Genomic DNA, 17,695 nt, shown 5'->3' with positions numbered 1-17,695 from the left:
TGCTTTCTCTCTGAGGTGGAGCAGCCTGCAGGTTCCAAGTGCTGAATTTCTAAGAGGCTGTTATCAATCACAGCCTTTCTGATTTAGCCAAACTAAGACAGAAGACCTCGGGAGGGATCTCTTTTCCATGAAATTCAGAGGCCAGTTTTTCAGCCCCGGAGCGCTGATGGGAAGTCACACTCCTGTCAATAATTATTGCCTCCGGGACTTCATCCAGGTGTACAAATGCAGGGCCCTGGTGGCTCTTTCAGGGCTTTCCTGGGCCATTGGTGGAGTTGCAAAACCCAGATTGGGTTCCACCTGTTTGTATCAGTGGGAAAAAGCTCCTTTGGAACCTCCCCTGGTGTTTGTGCCTGACAGCACTGCGGATCTGGGTATTTCCTCACGGCTCTGCAGGGAAGGGCTCAGGTTTGCTACTGGAGTTAGAGATAGGAAGTGAAAGTGAGCAATTTTTGGCTTGTAAACCCCAGATGTTGGCTTGCAGCAGTTCAAGGGCCGTGAAGCTGGGATATGAATTGCAATCAAAATTAAGGCTGAAATTACTTCTTTGGAAAGCAGAGGGAGTTGTGTCCATATATTGCGGATTGAGGATAATTTGCCTCCCTCTGTTCCCAGGGGCTTCCCGTAGTTAATGGGGTTAGATTTCTGACCCAAGCACCCTATTTCTTCCTTTTATCTGCTATTGACCTAAGCAACAGCAACAAAAAATAGTCACAATTTCTTTATTACCTTGATATCCTAAGGAAAACCCTTAGGAAGCCACGGGCATCCCTATTCTTTCCCCAGAAGAAGATGTGTTTAGGATGTGTTTAGGATTCTCTTTGATTGGAGGAATTAAATAGCAACATCTGTCAGGAATACAGGGATATCTGCAACTCTGTTTTTGTGTAGGGGAACTGAGGGGCCTCTCAGGACTCCTTCCAGTTAAATTTTCTGGCTTCCCTATGTAGGACATTGGAACAGATATAGAAAGAGAAGCAAAGGTCCTGTATGTGTGTGTGTATATATATATATATATGTATAATTACTGTGCTCTTTTCAATAGCAGTGGAAGGTCAGATTTGTTGGGAAAATCCCCTTTACAGCCCTTAACTCCCAAAGCTGCTCTTGGATTTCCAAAATAAATGTAGAAGTGCAGCCATTTATTAAAGCAAACCCCAACACTGCCTGAGCTGGATAAACATTGATCATCTATGAATATTAAGACTGGCACATCTTGCTGCTGCTTTGGCTCTGGATCAGCATCATCATTTATTAATGCTTTGAAATAGCTCTGCAGAATGGATGATGCTCAAACCTGTCCCTGAAAAATCTCCCCAAATCTCCCCACAGAGAACTTGGGAGGTGAGTAAAGCAGGAAAAAAAATCAGCCAAAACTGATGCAGGAAGTTCAGCCCCTCAATTTACCCACTTTCGATGCATTCTGTATAAATCAAAGGCTGTGTTTTAAGTCTGTATTAGATCATCAAATAGCTCTTTTCAAAATGTCAGCAATTCGTTGCCCAAAAGCCTGCCAAATAATAGTTAATCAATTGCAAATGGGATGCAGATTCTCCTGGAAACTTGGGGGAATTGTTCACCTCAGCTAAATGCATGTAACACTAGTCACTTCCTGCACTTGCCTTGGCCGGATTAGGCTGGACAAAACTGATTGGAATAATTGCAGAAATGTGGCTTAGATTGAAAGGTCCTGTTTGATTTTATTAATAGAACTGTGCCAAGAGTTCTCTGCTGTGGAAACCCAGCCTCCCTGCAGGTATCTGCCACTGCTTTAGAGACTCTTGCAGTACCTCTTAGCATTATGCAGATTTTTGCTCTTATCAGCTCTGTTATCAGCTCTGCATCTCCACTGGCTCCCACAGAATGGCTCAGTGTGCTCCATCCACAGCCTGCATGCTGGAACAATTTAGATGTCACTCATCAGACTTAATTGTTCACCTGCCTGAAATCCACATTGAAACACTATGGATGAGTTTCAGGCAATTAAATTTGCTCAAGGCTTGGCAGACACTGGCACGAAGAGGAGTCACAAGCAGAAACAAACAAGTTCAGCTGGTGCCTCTGCATAATGTACACAGCTTAAAATACCGGATTAATCAAAGACAGGAGTGAGAATGAGGAGCAGATGAGGAATTGCCTCCAGTTTTGGTGCTCACGTGTCCTCCGGTGGCATTGGCATCCTTGTCCGGTGCCCCTGCTGGACACTGGGTCCTTGTCCAAGGAAAAGCCAGGAGCAAAACCCCTCCAGCCTCACTAGCCCGGCTCTGTGGCAGGGGAAGCCCCAAACTGCTGTTGGAATATTTGCTTTCACTCGTGCTGCACACAGACCACTTTCCCAGCTTCCAGTTGCTTCAGAAATCCAGGATGTGAGGGGGTTTTGCCGGTGATAGACTGCTAACAACCGGCAGAGATGAAGCTGAAGGCCAGATAAATAATTAATGTAGCCCTCCTGATGAACGCCTCTTCCTTAGCACTGGGGCTCGTTAAAATCAGTAGAGGGAGCACGGAACAAAAGGCCACGTATGCACTGAGTTTAGCCTGTAGATAATGAAGTGGCAAATAGGTCACGCTGCTTAGGAATTTACTTAAAGCAATTTTATTTTGATAATGCCAGCTGTCACCAAGTGCTGCTGGCAGGGATGGTCTCCCAGGTAATTCTTCTTCCTACCTGAGCAAGCCTTGACCCTTGAAATACCAGCTCTGGGTACACAGTGCAGCTCTGGGCAGGGGCCTGGAGGTGTGGGCACTTTGCGTGGTGAGAGCAGAAACTGGAAAAGGGCATTTAGCCATCAACAGCTGGGCAAGTTCACCGTCTGTAGTTCAATAGCCAGATCAACTTTATATTTGGCTTTATACCACTGGGCCTTCTGAAAGGACTGGGCTCCAGGTATGCACTGAAATGAGGAGATAACTCTGGGGTCTAGAAGAGAACAAAGATCCCCTTGCAGGGCTCAGTCTGGCTGGGGTGACGTTTCTGTCTGGAGAAAAGGGAGGTGGTAATTTAGGAAGAGTTGGGACAGTGACAGCATGCTGGAAGAGCTTTCCTCGAGCCTCAGAGCATCCCCTAGGGACGCTCGGAGTGATTTAATCAGCAGAGAAAGATTATTTAATCAGTCATGAACCTGGGGTTGGATTTTTTAAAGAGAAGCAATTCTCTGTTCGTTTGGAAAGGGAAGCAGGAAAGTGGTGTGGCTGACAGAAAGCTGTCCTTGCTGGGGACTGCCTGTGGTGGCATCCCCTGACAAGAGGAGCCTGTGTCAAACAGGTGTGAGCTCGGTCCTTGTGCTTCCTCCATCCCCTCCAAAGCAGCAGAGCCTCTGAATTCCCTTGTTGTGGCGGAGGTGCAGCTTCAGGGGTGTGTGCAGCGTCTGTGAGAGATGGGGCAGCCCCAGGCCCTGCCGGGTGTGGGATCCCTGGCAGGGTTTGCGGGGTGCAGCTGCTCCCCCGTGCCTGTGCCTGGCCGGAGAGCAAAGCCCAGGCTGTGCGTCTGAGCAGGGCATTAATCTGCCAGCAATCTGATTGAGTGGAACGGGCAATCCCTGCTGGATAGCAAAATGCTAGATTAGCAGTTAGCAACCCTTGTGATTAGAGAGATTAACTGCTAAAGACATCGCTCCTTCGGAGGCCAAGCCTCTGTTTGCATTCCGAGCTGGTAGCCCGTGGAAAAGCACCCATCTGGCAATTAGGGGAGCACGAACGTGCTGACCTGCACAAGGGGCTGTGCTTTAGGAGAGCTTTGGTAGCAGTATTTCTGCCTCTTTGCTTGTTAGGCAGCCCATTTTTCTTTCTCTGGACATTTAAGGTGTTGCCTTCTCAGAAGGTGCTCCTTTACTGGAAGAAAAAAGACCAGGCTGCTCCAAGCCCCGTCCAGCCTGGCCTTGGACACTGCCAGGGATCCAGGGGCAGCCACAGCTGCTCTGGGCACCCTGTGCCAGGGCCTGCCCACCCTCCCAGGGAACCATTGCTTCCCAATATCCCATCTACCCCTGCCCTCTGGCAGTGGGAAGCCATTCCCTGTGTCCTGTCCCTCCAGCCCTTGTCAAGAGTGTCTCTCCATCTTTCCTCTCAGCTCCTTCAGGCACTGCAAGGCCACAATCTGAACACCATCAACATTGTATTTCTCTTTTATAAACAATTGTATTTCTGTTTATAAACGTCCTGCTGCTGCCAGGAGAGGGATCTAATGAGGACACTGGCTTTCCTAATCTCTAGCCAGGCTTCTCTGCTGCCATGCAGGGAAAAAGGCAGGGAAACAGGATTTGCTGGGATACAGGGAGAAGGTCACTGCAATCATATCTGCTCCTACATCCACATGTACAACTGTAAAAAGTAACCAAACAAAGTGCTGTCTCTTCAGGCAAACATGAGTAGATTTTTTAAAAACTGAACTTGGAATTCTTTAATCTGAAGGTTTAAGCCACAGGAAAAGCTTAAAAAAAAGGCTTGATTATAAATCTTTTATCATTTTTAACCAAGTCATTTAAAAATGCCTTAGCTGAGGGCCATGGATGGCAGAGCAGTAGGGTTACAGGACTGGAAAATAATAACCCTGCTCTCTCCTGTCCCACTGTCCCAAACCTCCTGGAGGACAGACACCCTCCAGAGGAAATGCTGGAAAGCTGCAATAATACTTCCTGTTTTCAGATGGAGGAAAAGAAGAACGCAGGCAGTTTTGCATTGCCTGACAAGCACTTGAATGAAATAACGATTTTTTAAGAAAGTGGGAGAGAATGAACAGGAATTAATATGAGTCTGTCAAAACCAGGCCTTGTTAATCTGATTAATTCCTTTCTTCAAGAGCTTGACCCTCCATGGGTGAGGGAAGGGGTCCTTAATAAGCCTTTGATGTCCCTAAATCCAGGCTGAAATTCTCCCTGCCTGCACCATGGAGGGGTCACCCAACCCAGGCCAGACCTTCTGTTATCTTGGTGGCAAAGATTTGTTATAAATCTAATATTCTCAGCCCTAATTTCTAAGAGATTGTCATTTCCAAGTCAAGAATTGCTTTGTTGGCATCAGGATCTGGAGGATATGACAGTGTGATTGTGTCAGGGTTGCTCACTGATCACTCCTTGTGGCATTTTGATTTTTCTTTTTTAAACACCAGCACCTGCTGATTGTATCACCTGGTGCTATGATATTACCAAATAATCATGTTTTAAAAGAACTGAAAAAGGGAAAAGATGGTGGAAAGCAAGTTTCTCACAGAAAAGAGCCTGCAGAGTGTTCCTTACAATATCAGAGAAAATAGAAACGCCTTGTTGCTGGATACCCTTGTGCTTCACACATTTCTGTAGTCACAGTTCGTGAGTTAATGGTGTGAATTTCCACTTTGGTGTCTCGGGCCTGGTTCCCAAACACCTGTGCTCAGCAGAGCTGCAATCTTTGCTTCAGAAGGGAAAAGAAAAGGTTCACTCCCAGATTCTTGGAAAAAAGAACCCTGTCTGTTGTTTATTTATTTATTTAGAAAGCACATACAGCGATGCACGGGGTGGGGGGGGACAGAGATGCAGATCGGGTGAGCAGAGAAATCCAGCCCGGAGGAAGAGCCAGACGCTCCCCGGAGAATCAGGAGTACATCAGTCTAGGGGAGCATTTCGGCTGCTGTACCTCTAGATTAAAAAAAGACACCGCAGAGAGCCTCTGAGGGCCGGGAACGTGTGTCCCCGTGCCAGCAGGGCCCCGGTGTCCCTCGGCAGGGCGGCTCTGTCCTGCCCGGGCTGCCCCCGCCCCTCACGCGATGGTTTCCTTCCTCGGCGTGCGCCGCTGCTGGCACGTCAGGATGCTCGGGAAGGACGATTTCCCCTTCGTCCTCGACCTCTTCTTCAGCTTCTTCTGGTGCTTGAGGGAGATTCCCAGCTCCTCCATGATGGCGTTGAAAGACAGACACTGTGGGGAGAGGGGATGGCATTAAACACCTCCCAGCGCAGAGCTCGGCCCGGGACCAACCTGGGCCCTCATGGGGCTCAGGGAGCTCCTCGGGAGATCCAGCTGGGAATAAACCCCCGGCTGCCACAGGTCACTGCACACATCTGGGCTTTCTGTCTAACTCGGCTTCCACTGACTTCCATTTAACTTTGGCTCAGCTAAAGCTGCTTACAAATGTTTCCGAAATCCCCCACAGGCGCATTTACGATGTTTGGGTTGGCTTCACATCCCCAAATTTACCCTTTCTCCTTTTCCCCTGACCTCACAAGAGAAAAAGATCTTGTTTTAAACGCCATATACCTTAGTCACAAAAACCCATGAGCATGCTAGAGAAAATGTCAAAGAAGAGTTTTTGAAGATTTCTTTGTCGTTTACTTATTTCCCCCTCATGAAATGAACAGACATTTCTAAAATACAGCCCAGCCCTCAATCTTCTTCTCTTCTTTGGTAAGAATCTTTTCAAATATTGTGTGTTGAAGAAAGGAGATAATTACTACAAGAATCAGGGAGCTGAATGGCTTAGAAAGAAAGAAGAAATCTTTGTTCTTCCCACCATCACAACATTAACAAAGACATTTGAGGCAAGTGGAAACATCTTTTAAAATCCACAGCTGGAATAATTACATATAACACAAAGGAACACAAGGAGCCTTTAAATGGAAGAACAACTGTTCTGTGCAAATATACATGAATAGATTATTTATATTGAAAATCAAGTGATGGCAGCAGGGGGAAACAAAGCTTCAAGCCCCTTACCTTCACCGAGCTGAATAAAGTATGTGAGCCTGGTTCTGCAGCGAGCTCCTGCCCCCAGTGCCTCAGTGTGGGTGTGAATTTTGTGTCCTGTGTGTGCCACCCCGTCCTCATGGGCTGGGCTGCACACAGGCTGAGATCCCAGACTGTGGCAGATTTATAGCTCAACGTGCTCCTTCTCTGAGGTGCTTCATTTTTGTTCATCTCAAATTCCGAGGTCAATTAAACTCCTGTTAATTCGTGCCCCTCCCCAGGGTCAATAGGCACAGCCAGGGCAGTGCACTGCTGCTGTTTCAAATTCCTGCTGTGGTAGCCAGGCCTCTGCTGCTGCAATTATCATTTAAATACCCTTCCTTTGATAATATAATACGGGAATTTCTGTCCTCCTTCCCCCTGGAAGCAGCAGGAGGAGCAGGTATCCTCTAAACACACTTGCTGTATTGCTCCAGGCTCTTCTGGGGAGCAGCACCACTGATTGCCAAACTAATAAACCCAAATGCTCTGAGTGGCTGACTTGGCCTGGATTATTGCTCTCTGTGATCTCAGCTTTAACTGAGTTTTTAAAATCTGGATTACAAAGTGAATCTGGAACGCCGTGGTAAATAGGGACAGGATCCTATTAACCCTTTGTAGGATTGATCAGGCTTATTTTTATTTTCTTTCCCTGTCATTCTCATTACCCTTCTAATGTGTTGTATTTAATCCCAGGCATCACTGTCTGCAGAGCACAGGCAGGGATGATTTCTGCAGGTGAAAGAGTGCATTTTACTGCCTTGTTAATAGGCTGGTATTTTAATTTTCCAAGCGGATTCCTATTACTCAGACTGTGCAATAACCACAACGCCTTTCACATTCATCCCCACAAAACAGCCCCATGAAGATCATTTAATATCTGCAGGCAGCTACACTGAACATATTGCTGGGAGGTTTGTAATATCTCATCTGTGGAGTGCCCAGTGGTTCCACTTCCAGCTGTCTGGAATTTTAAAATAATTATTATCAGGAAGACGTCAAGTTATTCTCAGGAAAAGGGGTGCAGAGCGAGCACCCCTCAGCCAGAACAGTATGGGATTTGCAGGAAAGCCATGGACAAGGAGCACACCCCATGGGGAAGCCCAAGACGTGGCCCTCTGAGCAGCACCTGCAAAGCAGCCTTCAGAAAGAGGATGCTGACATTAAAATTCGATTTAAACGGGTAATAATGGATTATTCTTTCATCTCATATTCAGGTGGCCAGACTGAAAGGGTTGCTTTAAAACCCCTCTTTTTTCCATGCTGTTCAGTCCACTGCTGAGGTCTGCCCAGAACAAGAGCAGAGTGGGCACGGAGCGATGCCTTTTACAACTTAATAATGAATTTAACATTTTGCTTTCAGCCAGCTTAACGTTCTCATTCTGGCAGTGTCAAAATGCTGCAGGCCGTGGCATGTAAAAGGAAATGTCATGCTTTAAAAACAGAATAGGTTCTGCTCTCCGTGTGATGTGGGGCTCTTTTCTCTGTGCCCTTTGGTCATTTCAGCAGCTGCTAAAGCTTAGTCATGAAGCTCCCAAATCCTTCCTTACACTCCCATGCAGAGGTCCGTGCTAAGCTTTAGGAGAATTACAGATTCAGAATTAAAAAAAAAAAAACCAACAAAACATAAAGTCGAAACAATGAAAAAAAAGGAGTTGTAGTCAGGATTTATCAGTCTGTTGCTTCTGCTGCTGAACTACCACTGGGGACACGGCATTTTATTAATACCTTGCAAAACCAACCAAATAACAATAAAGAAGCCACCCCAAGCCCAGTGTGCTGTGTGGAAGTGCTGAGAGCTGTGAAAATCAAAGGATGTGGGGCAGGCTTCATTCTGAAGGAACTCCAGAAGAGCTCAGGGTCAGAGGAGGAAGTGCAGACGTCAGGATTTTTCTCCTGCACCCATAGCTGGGACACTGACCTGTGTCTTGTGCTGAAAGAAAAAGCTGGGCACGAAAGGAAAAATATCCATAATAGTTTCTCTTAGTGAGCAAACTGCTGCTGGGGCACACTAAGGATCTGTGTGAGTATTCTGTCGCTGATGGCATGAGGAGATCCCCAAATTAACTCTTTTAACCTGCCGGAGCCTATTGAGCTGTGGTTGCCAAAACAGTGTGACAGTAATCCAGGGCTTAATTTAATTCTTCCCCATTTACAGAAACTGCTCCTCTGTGTCCTGTTCACAAGAAAAAAAAATCAGCCAAGCTGCCTGCTGGTCTCCCACATCATCTGAACACCAGTGATAGTTTTTGATAACTCTTTTTGTAGCTAGGCATGAAGCTCTGTCAGGGCCAGCAGGAGCTGCTTTGGAATCCCCCCAGGGAACTGCTCCCAGCCCGTGGGGCTGTCTGTGGGGACAGCTAAACCCAGGGAACGATGGCTGTCACTGCCAACGGGGCTGTGGGACTGACAGCTGGGAAAATGTTTACCCAGCAAGTGACAGAAACGCTCTGGATCTGGCACTAATCTAAGGAACAATTACAAAACCGATCCAAGCTGCAACCCAGAGGATTTCCTGCGTGGAGCAATGATGGAGATAAACACATTAGGCATCTTCCTTCTCTTCTGAGAGCTGAGAGAAGCTGAATTTAATTAGTTTTAAGCCTCTTCTACTGGGAAGCGGCAAATAAAAAGTGCTTTCTTAAATCAGGTATTCAGAGGACCTAATTCAGGTCCTTGCCGGCAAGAAGGAGCACTTTATGGAGAACCGAAGCTTTCAGGGCCCCATTCAAACAAGTTAAGAGACCATTCTGAGCAATCTGCAATCTCTTGCAGCATCTGGAGTGGAGCATCAACTCCCAGCCCCGGATGAGCGGAGGAGAATTGGTACAGCCGAGCTGCGAGCAGCACAGCTTTGTCACAAAACCATAAAAATTGTAACAGGGATGAGAGGAAACCACGGGGCACTGTTTGCTCTGGCTTTCCTCAGGAGCCAGGTACGGCAGAAACCATTCAAGGATTTCACAATTTGAGTGTGAAGGCATCCACTCCAACCAGTCCCCGACTGCAGCAGGGGGCAGAAACGGCCCCAGGAAAACAGAGCAGCAACTTGTTTGATGAGCCAGAGCTCCACTGAGCAGGAAAACATAAAATAGAGGTGAGGGGTGAGGGGAGGGAGATGAGCTGGTGAGGCTGCTGGGAATCTGGGATACGATGGAATACAGATAAAAGGTTTTGGAAACACTGGGGTTTGGCACAGTTCATGACATCCCACGAGCTGGCGTTTCCATGCACTTTGTGCATCTCAAATTGTTGACATGTGTTTTTTGGTGGCAAAACCACATCCAGCCCATTGTCCCCTGCCCTGTCAGTCCCTGACTGGCTGAGGGCTGGAGGAAATCCAAGTGTTGTCCTTGCAGGGTGTAAAACACATCCAGTGCCAGCCTCCTACGCAATACATCCCACCAGGGGTTCAATATGCGAGGCAATGCCAGGGCTTTGCTGTCTGGGATGAATTGATATCCTGATTTTCCCACAAAAGAGTTTTGTCTGTTACAAATGAACCGTCATGAATTGCTCAACCAAGACAGAGGAGTTGCTCTGTTAATGGTCTGTGCGGGTGTTGCCTGAGGGTGCTCCTGTTCAATATGTTCTTGATGGTTACGTGGCATAAAATTTAACTGATGCCTCTGATTTTGTGCTATGATAGTTACTTGCAGGCTTTGAGTAATGAATTTTAAATGGAGGAATTAGCATTCATTAAATATTGACACAGGGAATAAGAGATGCCAGCTCAACATCTCTGGCTGCTTGTAACAGGGGTTCAGGAAGTTAATGGAGCCCTGCAGGGCACTGGGGAGGTTCCTGAGGAGCTGCCTGGCCCACTTGCAGCAGACACCCAGCTGAATGTTCCTGCCTGCTTTCAGTGATGAGGCTGCCACTGTTCAGCTGGGGTTGGGGAGGAGATGAAAAGGAGGTAAATAATTTTTCTTACCTGAAGCAGGTGAATGACCCCGGGAAATGACAAGGTGACAATTGCACATGAGAGACTGTGATAATTCTGAAAGGCTGCCACGCTCTGCTCAGCTCCCTGCTGGCCGTGGGGCAATTACTTAAATACACATTTAAACTGCGCAGGTTTCAGTAAATTTGGCAATGTAGTCTAGATCAGCTTATCTCCTGTGTTAACCCTGTGCAGTGCTGAGCCCTGCCTGGGTGGGATGCTCTCCCCGGACACACCTTTGTCCTTCCTGACTACACGGTGTGGATCGAGGGCTGCGCTCGGATCCCTCGCTCCTCCCGGATTAACTTGCCACAGTCTAACTCCGTGGATAAGGTGGTGCCAGAGGTGGAGTTGGACGGGTGGGGTTGCTTACACTGCAGTCCGTAAAAAAAACAAAAGGCCTTGCATGCAAGAGAAGAGAAATGGAGAAAGTAAATAAATGAACGAAGCAAAACTGAAAACAAGCATGAGAATGATTCAAAAGCCATTTAAATCAAAAGAGACTCCAGTTATGGAAACAGAAAAGTCACAGATTGTATTCAACAATGCTTTGGATTAGCTTAGTGATAACGCACCCTGCACAGCATTTGCCATCTAAGCTGCTTATTTCACCAGGGAAAGGAGAAAACAATCCCAGAGAAACCAGAGAGAAACACTGGAATCGCTGGTATTGGGCTCTCTGTGAAATTGCTTCTGGAAAAGAAGCAGGATGTGCCACATTAACTCACTTAATGATTCTAATTATTAAGCAACGCCTTGCTGTGCAGCAGCAGTGCAGGTGCAGAAACGGGGTGTGTGTGCAACCCCGAATTCTGTGTTATTCACCCCACATATTGCTCAGTAAGTTAACACTCCTGGCCTAAAGCTTTAGGTCTGCTTTAGTCCTGGTTTCCAGGAGGTTCTGCACCATATTAGCACTTGAACTAAACATTTTAATTATACTAAATATTTTAATTAGCTGCAACTGTTCTGCAAAACGTATTTGAATAAAAGACCTCCCGAGACATGAACAAAACAAAGATACCAATACATTTTTTATGCATTTTGTGCTAATACGGCCCTGCCTCTTTCACAGGGCGGGTGGTTCTCTAAATGGGTGTTTACACTCAATTTTAAAGATTGATCCCTTCTCACAAACTGCTCTAATGCTCAAGGCGTGATTTACACACAGCATTTCCTTTGTTTTCCCTCTGCGCTTTTAAATTGCTCATTACACTTCAGTGGAGCTATAACCAGAATTTCTTTGGCTCCATAATCTTACTTTACAGTGGCATCTATCACATCTCATCTCTCTCACTTCTCCCTGCTTTGAAGTGCACCCTTCAGCACAGCTTGTAAACCCCCGGCTCTGAAAAGAGATGCTTTCTAGAGCAAGAGGAAAACGACTCTAGGGATTTGGATGTGCTTTCCTGTGTTACTCAAGGGGCTTGTGTTAATGCCACATAAAAAACCAGCAGCCCAGGTGTGTAATTTATGCTCGAAGTCTTAAAGTTCAAGCAGAAACTGTTTGAGAAATTAATTGCCCTTGTTCTGCACTGCCCTGCTAAGCAGCACTAATTGGACCGTGGGTGAGGCACTTCCCTGTTCTTATTAATAAATTATTTGTCGTTAGAGCCAGGAACGGCCGGTGAGAGCTCAGCAGCACGAGATCCCCGCTCCAGCAAGGAGGGCTGTGCTGCAGAGCCCTCCCCAGGCCCAGAGCTCAGGCTGGCAGGGCCGGGGCAGGGCTTGCTCACCTGCTCGATGTCGCTGTTCTTGCGTGATTTGTAGATGAACTCGCCGATGGCCACGAACACGGACAGCACCAGCCCCGCGGCCAGCACGATGAAGATGCCCCCGATGTTCTCCACGCCGAGGGCACTGGCTTCCTTGCTGTCCTCCTCGGGGCAGCCGTTGCCTCGCCACCACTTCTCCTTCATCATGTGCAGCTTGCCCTCCTCCTGCAGCTGCAGGATGGCGATGGTGATCTTGTCCCTGTACGGGGACCCTGCAAGGGGACAGCGAGGCCTGGCAGTGCTGGTGGGGAGCAGCTGCCAAAATCTGAGGCAGAAGCACTCCCTTGTCACAGGAGGGACTATTCCAGCTGGAAAGGCTGGAGGCGGGAGGGGGAATCTCTATTGGTGTCTGCCCTGGGGACTGGGAAGCAGAGGGCTCCACTGGTGCAGTTATTTGAGAATTCACAATAATTTTAGGGTCCCCTAGTGAGGTTTATTTAAGCCTTGGCAGTGGGTTTTCTGGTTAAGTCATCCCTCCACATCATATTTGAATATTGCTGTGAGCACTCTTTGAGGATTTCTGCTTTGCATCCCCTCTACTGACTTGAGCATCTGTTGGCTCTTCCTGCTGCATGTAAATCAGTGCCTGCCTCGGAGGAGCCCACAGTCTCCCTGACACTTCCTCTTCTCATGTACACCTGCACCACGCACAGCCCCGCCTCAGCTACCTACAGCTTGTAAGAACACCGTGTGGACAAGGCTTTTTTATTGTGATTTGCAACAACCGCGGTCCTGCAAGCTGAAAATAGCAACCATTCCATGCTTTTGGTTTGTAGGCCATCGTTTGCTAAATGATGTGTGTGCAGGCTCTGCAGCTTTATGGGCCTGGCCACTGTCTGGCCACACTGGCTGGCTCAGGCTGTTCAGATTTGCTCTCATACACTCTGCGCAACCTCTCCATCTTCCAGAATCTCTGCAGGTCATGTTTGTGAGGGACTTTTTTTTTGTGGGAGCAGGATTTTGTGATCTCAAGGCGGGGGGGGAGGGGGGGGCTTGCAAGAAAGGTTCTGTGATTCTGTGAGAGGCCACTGGGCTCCAAAGGCACACGTGTGCTCCCAAATCCTGCCATGCTGGACTCCCTACAGCTGGAAACATTCAGAGGCTGGGCTGAAACGCAGTGCTGAGAGCCCTGTGTCCATGCAGCTACTCCTGCCCACCCTTTTCCCTCCTTTAGGAACACATATTAATAAGACATGAGGGGACAGGACACATGGAATGGCTTCCTACTGCCTGAGGGCAGGATTAGGTGGGATATTGGGAAGGAATTGTTCCCTGTGAGGGTGGGCAGGCCCTGGCACAGGGTGCCCAGAGCAGCTGTGGCTGCCCCTGGATCCCTGGAAGTGTCCAAGGCCAGGTCCAGTGGAAGGTGTCCCTGCCCATGGCAGGGCTGGCACTGGATGGGCTTTAGGGTCCCTCCCAATCCAGGCCATACTGTGATTCTGCGGTTCTCAGATTTTCTTAAACCGCCTTTTCACCAAAAGTCACATTTTGCTGCACATTAAAGTTGTTGCAAAGTCAACTCCGTCAAGGCACACCAAGCTTTAAGGCACACTGTGTACCAGAATTCCAGGGATCATGTGGCACTTCAGAAAAATCTCACTGAGGGCACTGTTCCTGAGTCCTTACGCATTGCAATAGCCTTGGAAATTCGGCCTCACAGATTCAGTTTTCCTCCTTATTTTGCTGTGCAGGACATTATTAAAAATTCTTAAAAATTCTTGTCCCATGAACACACGTCCCCCTCCCTGCTGTCCACTCCCTTCATCCCCCAGCCCCGTCTGAGGAGAACCAGCGTGAGGAACATTGCAGTTCCTCATCTGGTGTGCCAGCACTCAGCTGCTTCTCAGGGCAGAGCACTGCCAGCACTGGGCCATGCTGTGACCACAGCTGCCAGGAAACATGTGTCAGACTATCCCAAATCCATCTGGGAAGCCAGAGACCAGCACTGCTGGAGGCAGCCAGCTCTGAGAGGAAAACGTGCCTGCTGTAGGAGTGGAAGATTTGTGTGCTTGCTGTTAAAGGCCCAAAAATAACAGCACAGCAAACAGGCCAGAAACACCTCCAAAGACTGGCTTTGCACAGAGAAGGGAATTCTTCCCACAGCAAACAGCAGTGCCTCGCAGAAGAGAGAGCAGAATTGTCTGTGCCTTAGGAGAGTTCGTCCCCTGCGATGTGTAACGCTGCAGGACTCATCCGTTCCCCCCTCTGGAAGGACACAGCTGGGAGGTAAATGAAGCAGCCAGAGTCACAACACCGCATTTGTGGGGTTGTCCACCCTTTCTTGTGGTGCTTACGTTGCCATCAGGATTAGCACAATCCATCTGGAGGGTGACAGGCACCTCCATATTTCTGCACGGGCTTTTAGAGTTTGTCAAGAGTGCCTGGAGAGCTGCACTGGTGGTGGTTTATTGGTGAGCTCTAACACCACTCACAAATCTATCTCCACACCTCTCTGAATATTCAGCACATTAGTTATGGCCTCTGAGCTATTAACAAACCTCTTAGGCCAAGGAATGCATTTATCTACTTTCTTAGCAGTCTCCCAAGGAACTGGGAAGAGCTTTAGTGCTACAATTACCTGCATCAGCACTGGCACAGATCCTGGAGTTAAACCTGCCCTGACATATCACAGATCCCAGAATCACTGAGGGTGGAAGAGAACTGAGACCGTGGAGTCCAGCCTGTCCCCAGTCCCCACCTTGTCCCCAGCCCAGAGCACTGAGTGCCGCATCCAGGCCTTCCTTGGACACCTCCAGGGATGGGGACTCCAAACCTCCCTGGGCAGCCCCTGCCAAGGCCTGAGCACCCTTTCCAGGAAGAAGTTCTCCTGATGGCTATAATGGCAGTATTTTACGTGCAGAAGATGCTCTGATAAAATAATACATTTCCTGGATTCAAGAGTTCTCCTCCCTGTTTCTTCGGGAGCCATAAGGGGCTGTCCAGCTCTCTCACTGGGATTCTGGAGTGCCAAGCACTCCTCTGCTGCAGCAAATGCCCTGTGGTTTTACATTCCCCTGTGGGCCAGTTAAGCCTTGCTGAAACTTTGGTGTTAAGGGGCACAGGCAAGCCTTTATTTGTCTTTTTTATTTTCCATACAGCCTCTGCAATCAATACTCTTCAATGTTATGAGAGAAATAGCAGAGCCTTGGGGGTCCCTCTGAATAGTGGCAGGTTTATCTTGTTTATGAAATCAGTTGTTTATGAGGTGCTTGATGGTGCTGGATTATTCCACAGTGCTTGGGGATATCTATTCCCCTGGATTTTGCAGGTTTTCTTAAGAAAAAAATAAAGGTGCACTTCTCATACAAGAAACATCTTATAAGTATATTTCACAGCTGCATTTCCAATGGCTGCACTGTCTCTGAGGATTGCCATCTGTTCCAATTATTCCTTCATTGTTCTCGGTTTAAAGTGTGGCAGCTTTATAACCGCAAGGAAACTCTTGCCATGAGTTTGTCATTCTCGGGGATCTTAGCTTTTGCATCGCTTTCCTCAGGGTGCCAAGGCTGTTCTCACACAGCCATGGGAAAAATCTACTTGGGATGTCATGTCTGTGACAATCTGTCTGTGGTGCTCAGCACCACAAAGAATGACAGTTCCCAGTGCAGAGGTGTTTCTCCCTTATTTATATCTGCTCTGCCGAGCAATGGATGAACCAATCCCCAGCTGGACGGGGCTCGGAGCAGCCTGGGCTAGTGGGAGGTGTCCCTGCCCATGGCAGGGGGTGAGGTGGGATGGATGAGCCTTAAGGTTCTTTCCAGCCCAAACCCTTCTGTGGTTCTATAATTCTATGAACACAGGACAAAACTGGGCTCCCCAGTGCCAACTGTTCAGAAGTGCACAGCACAGAAATCTGACACAATTTTTAATGCTCTACAATTAGAAACTCTCAGAAAGGGCACGGGATATGCTAGCAAAGGTCTGCCAGAGAGAGTTCAGAGAGACTGGGAGTCTTAAAGCTCTGCATTAAAGGAGATGAATTTCTGAGTTATTTCATGACCTCAGAGCAACACCTAAGAGCAGTGAGGATCAACTGCAAGGTTCTGCGTCAGGGATTTCAGTGTTTTGAGTAAGCAGTTTTCTTTAGAGAAAATAGAGAATCCTGGAATAGTTTGGGTGGGAAGGGAGCTTAAAGCTCTTCCAGTCAGGTGAGCAGGGACACCTTCCACTATCCCAGGCTGCTCCAAGCCCCAATGTCCAGCCTGGCCTTGGACACTTCCAGGGATCCAGGAGCAGCCTCAGCTTCTTTGGGCACCCTGTGCCAGGGCCTCCCCACCCTCACAGGGAAGGATTCCTTCCCAATATCCCATCTAACCATGGCTTTGTCAGTGTGAAGCCATTCCCTGTGTCCTGTTTCTGAGATCCCGGGACTGAGTGAATCGTTTGCCTCAGGATGTGCTCTGCAGCAGCTCAGCCCCAGAGCCTCTTACCGATGGGGGTGCCCACGCCGTAGCCCTTGGAGTCGATGAGCCCCCCGATCTGGGTGAGGTTGCAGTTCCTCTGGGTCACGTACTCGATGCTGGTGGACTCCATGAGCAGGGCGTAGTCGGTGGTGAGCACGCGCTGGATGCCCTCGTCGTTGTTCTTCACCAGCGCTGTCTGCTGCCGGCTGCTCATGAACGCCCACATCTTCTCGTACGTCGAGATTTTGGATTTCTGCGGAGGGAAAGCAGGGCACAGGCTCACACCAGTACCACATCTGGAGTGACAGGGAATCAGTGGCAGGGTTTTCCTTCCCCCAGCTTTTCCCTCTTACTGGCCTTTGTAGAGGAGTTTCCTTTTTTTCCCCGCTTTCTTTGCAGTGCCAGGAACTTCATAACCAGCCTGGCTGTGAAGTGCTCTGAGCTTTACCGGGTCAGTGCCTTTCCATGGACTCTAGCAGCCAAGCAGCTGAGCCAGTGCAGCTGGACACTGCTGCCCTCGGACAATGCTGCCCTTGGACACCCCACTCCCGCCCGCTGGGGCACACCCACTGCTCCAGGAGCCTGGTGATGAGCAAAGCATTCATCTGCCCCTGTTATGTTGGTATCATGTGCCTAAAAGTCATGCACTTCAGGGATAAAGTTTGAGAAACAAACCGAATAAACTCCTGCTTTGTGCTTCCCACTGCAATCAGACTTAAGGATGTGATCCTTTTGCCACAGGGTTAAGGGCAGCGTCTCCTCAGGCCCTGTCTCTGGTTTGCAGCCATCTCAGCTGGTTCCAGGCTCAGTTTTAAGCACCAGCTTCAGGGGAGATTCCTGTGAGAAGTTGATTTTCTGGTTCTTTGAGCTTTAAACGTTAA

General features: G+C 48.3%; 1 protein-coding gene and 1 long non-coding RNA gene across 7 annotated transcripts in view; one reads left to right on the top strand and one right to left on the bottom strand.

The window, feature by feature from the left end:
* LOC116437070 overlaps window positions 1-17,695 on the top strand; it is a 53,864-nt gene that overhangs the window by 4,288 nt on the left and 31,881 nt on the right. The window lies entirely within an intron of this gene.
* GRIK1 (glutamate ionotropic receptor kainate type subunit 1) overlaps window positions 5,423-17,695 on the bottom strand; it is a 108,255-nt gene continuing 95,982 nt past the window's right edge. For 2 of the 5 annotated variants that reach the window (XM_032094588.1, XM_032094617.1), the window contains 3 exons: window positions 16,842-17,067; window positions 12,373-12,623; window positions 5,423-5,889 (listed from right to left, as the gene is read on the bottom strand). In XM_032094588.1, the coding sequence (XP_031950479.1) occupies window positions 5,734-5,889; window positions 12,373-12,623; window positions 16,842-17,067 (633 nt within the window). In that variant the 3' untranslated portion in view covers window positions 5,423-5,733. Of the gene's footprint in view, window positions 11,038-12,372; window positions 12,624-16,841; window positions 17,068-17,695 lie in introns of all 5 variants that reach the window. The other 3 variants (XM_032094604.1, XR_004237149.1, XM_032094597.1) reach the window with 3 other exon arrangements.

The sequence above is a fragment of the Corvus moneduloides genome, chromosome 2 (genome assembly GCF_009650955.1).
Source record: "Corvus moneduloides isolate bCorMon1 chromosome 2, bCorMon1.pri, whole genome shotgun sequence".
Taxonomy (NCBI): Eukaryota; Metazoa; Chordata; class Aves; order Passeriformes; family Corvidae; genus Corvus; species Corvus moneduloides.
The sequence above is the reverse complement of the archived record's forward strand: the minus strand, read 5'-3'. Positions and strand labels throughout refer to the sequence as shown.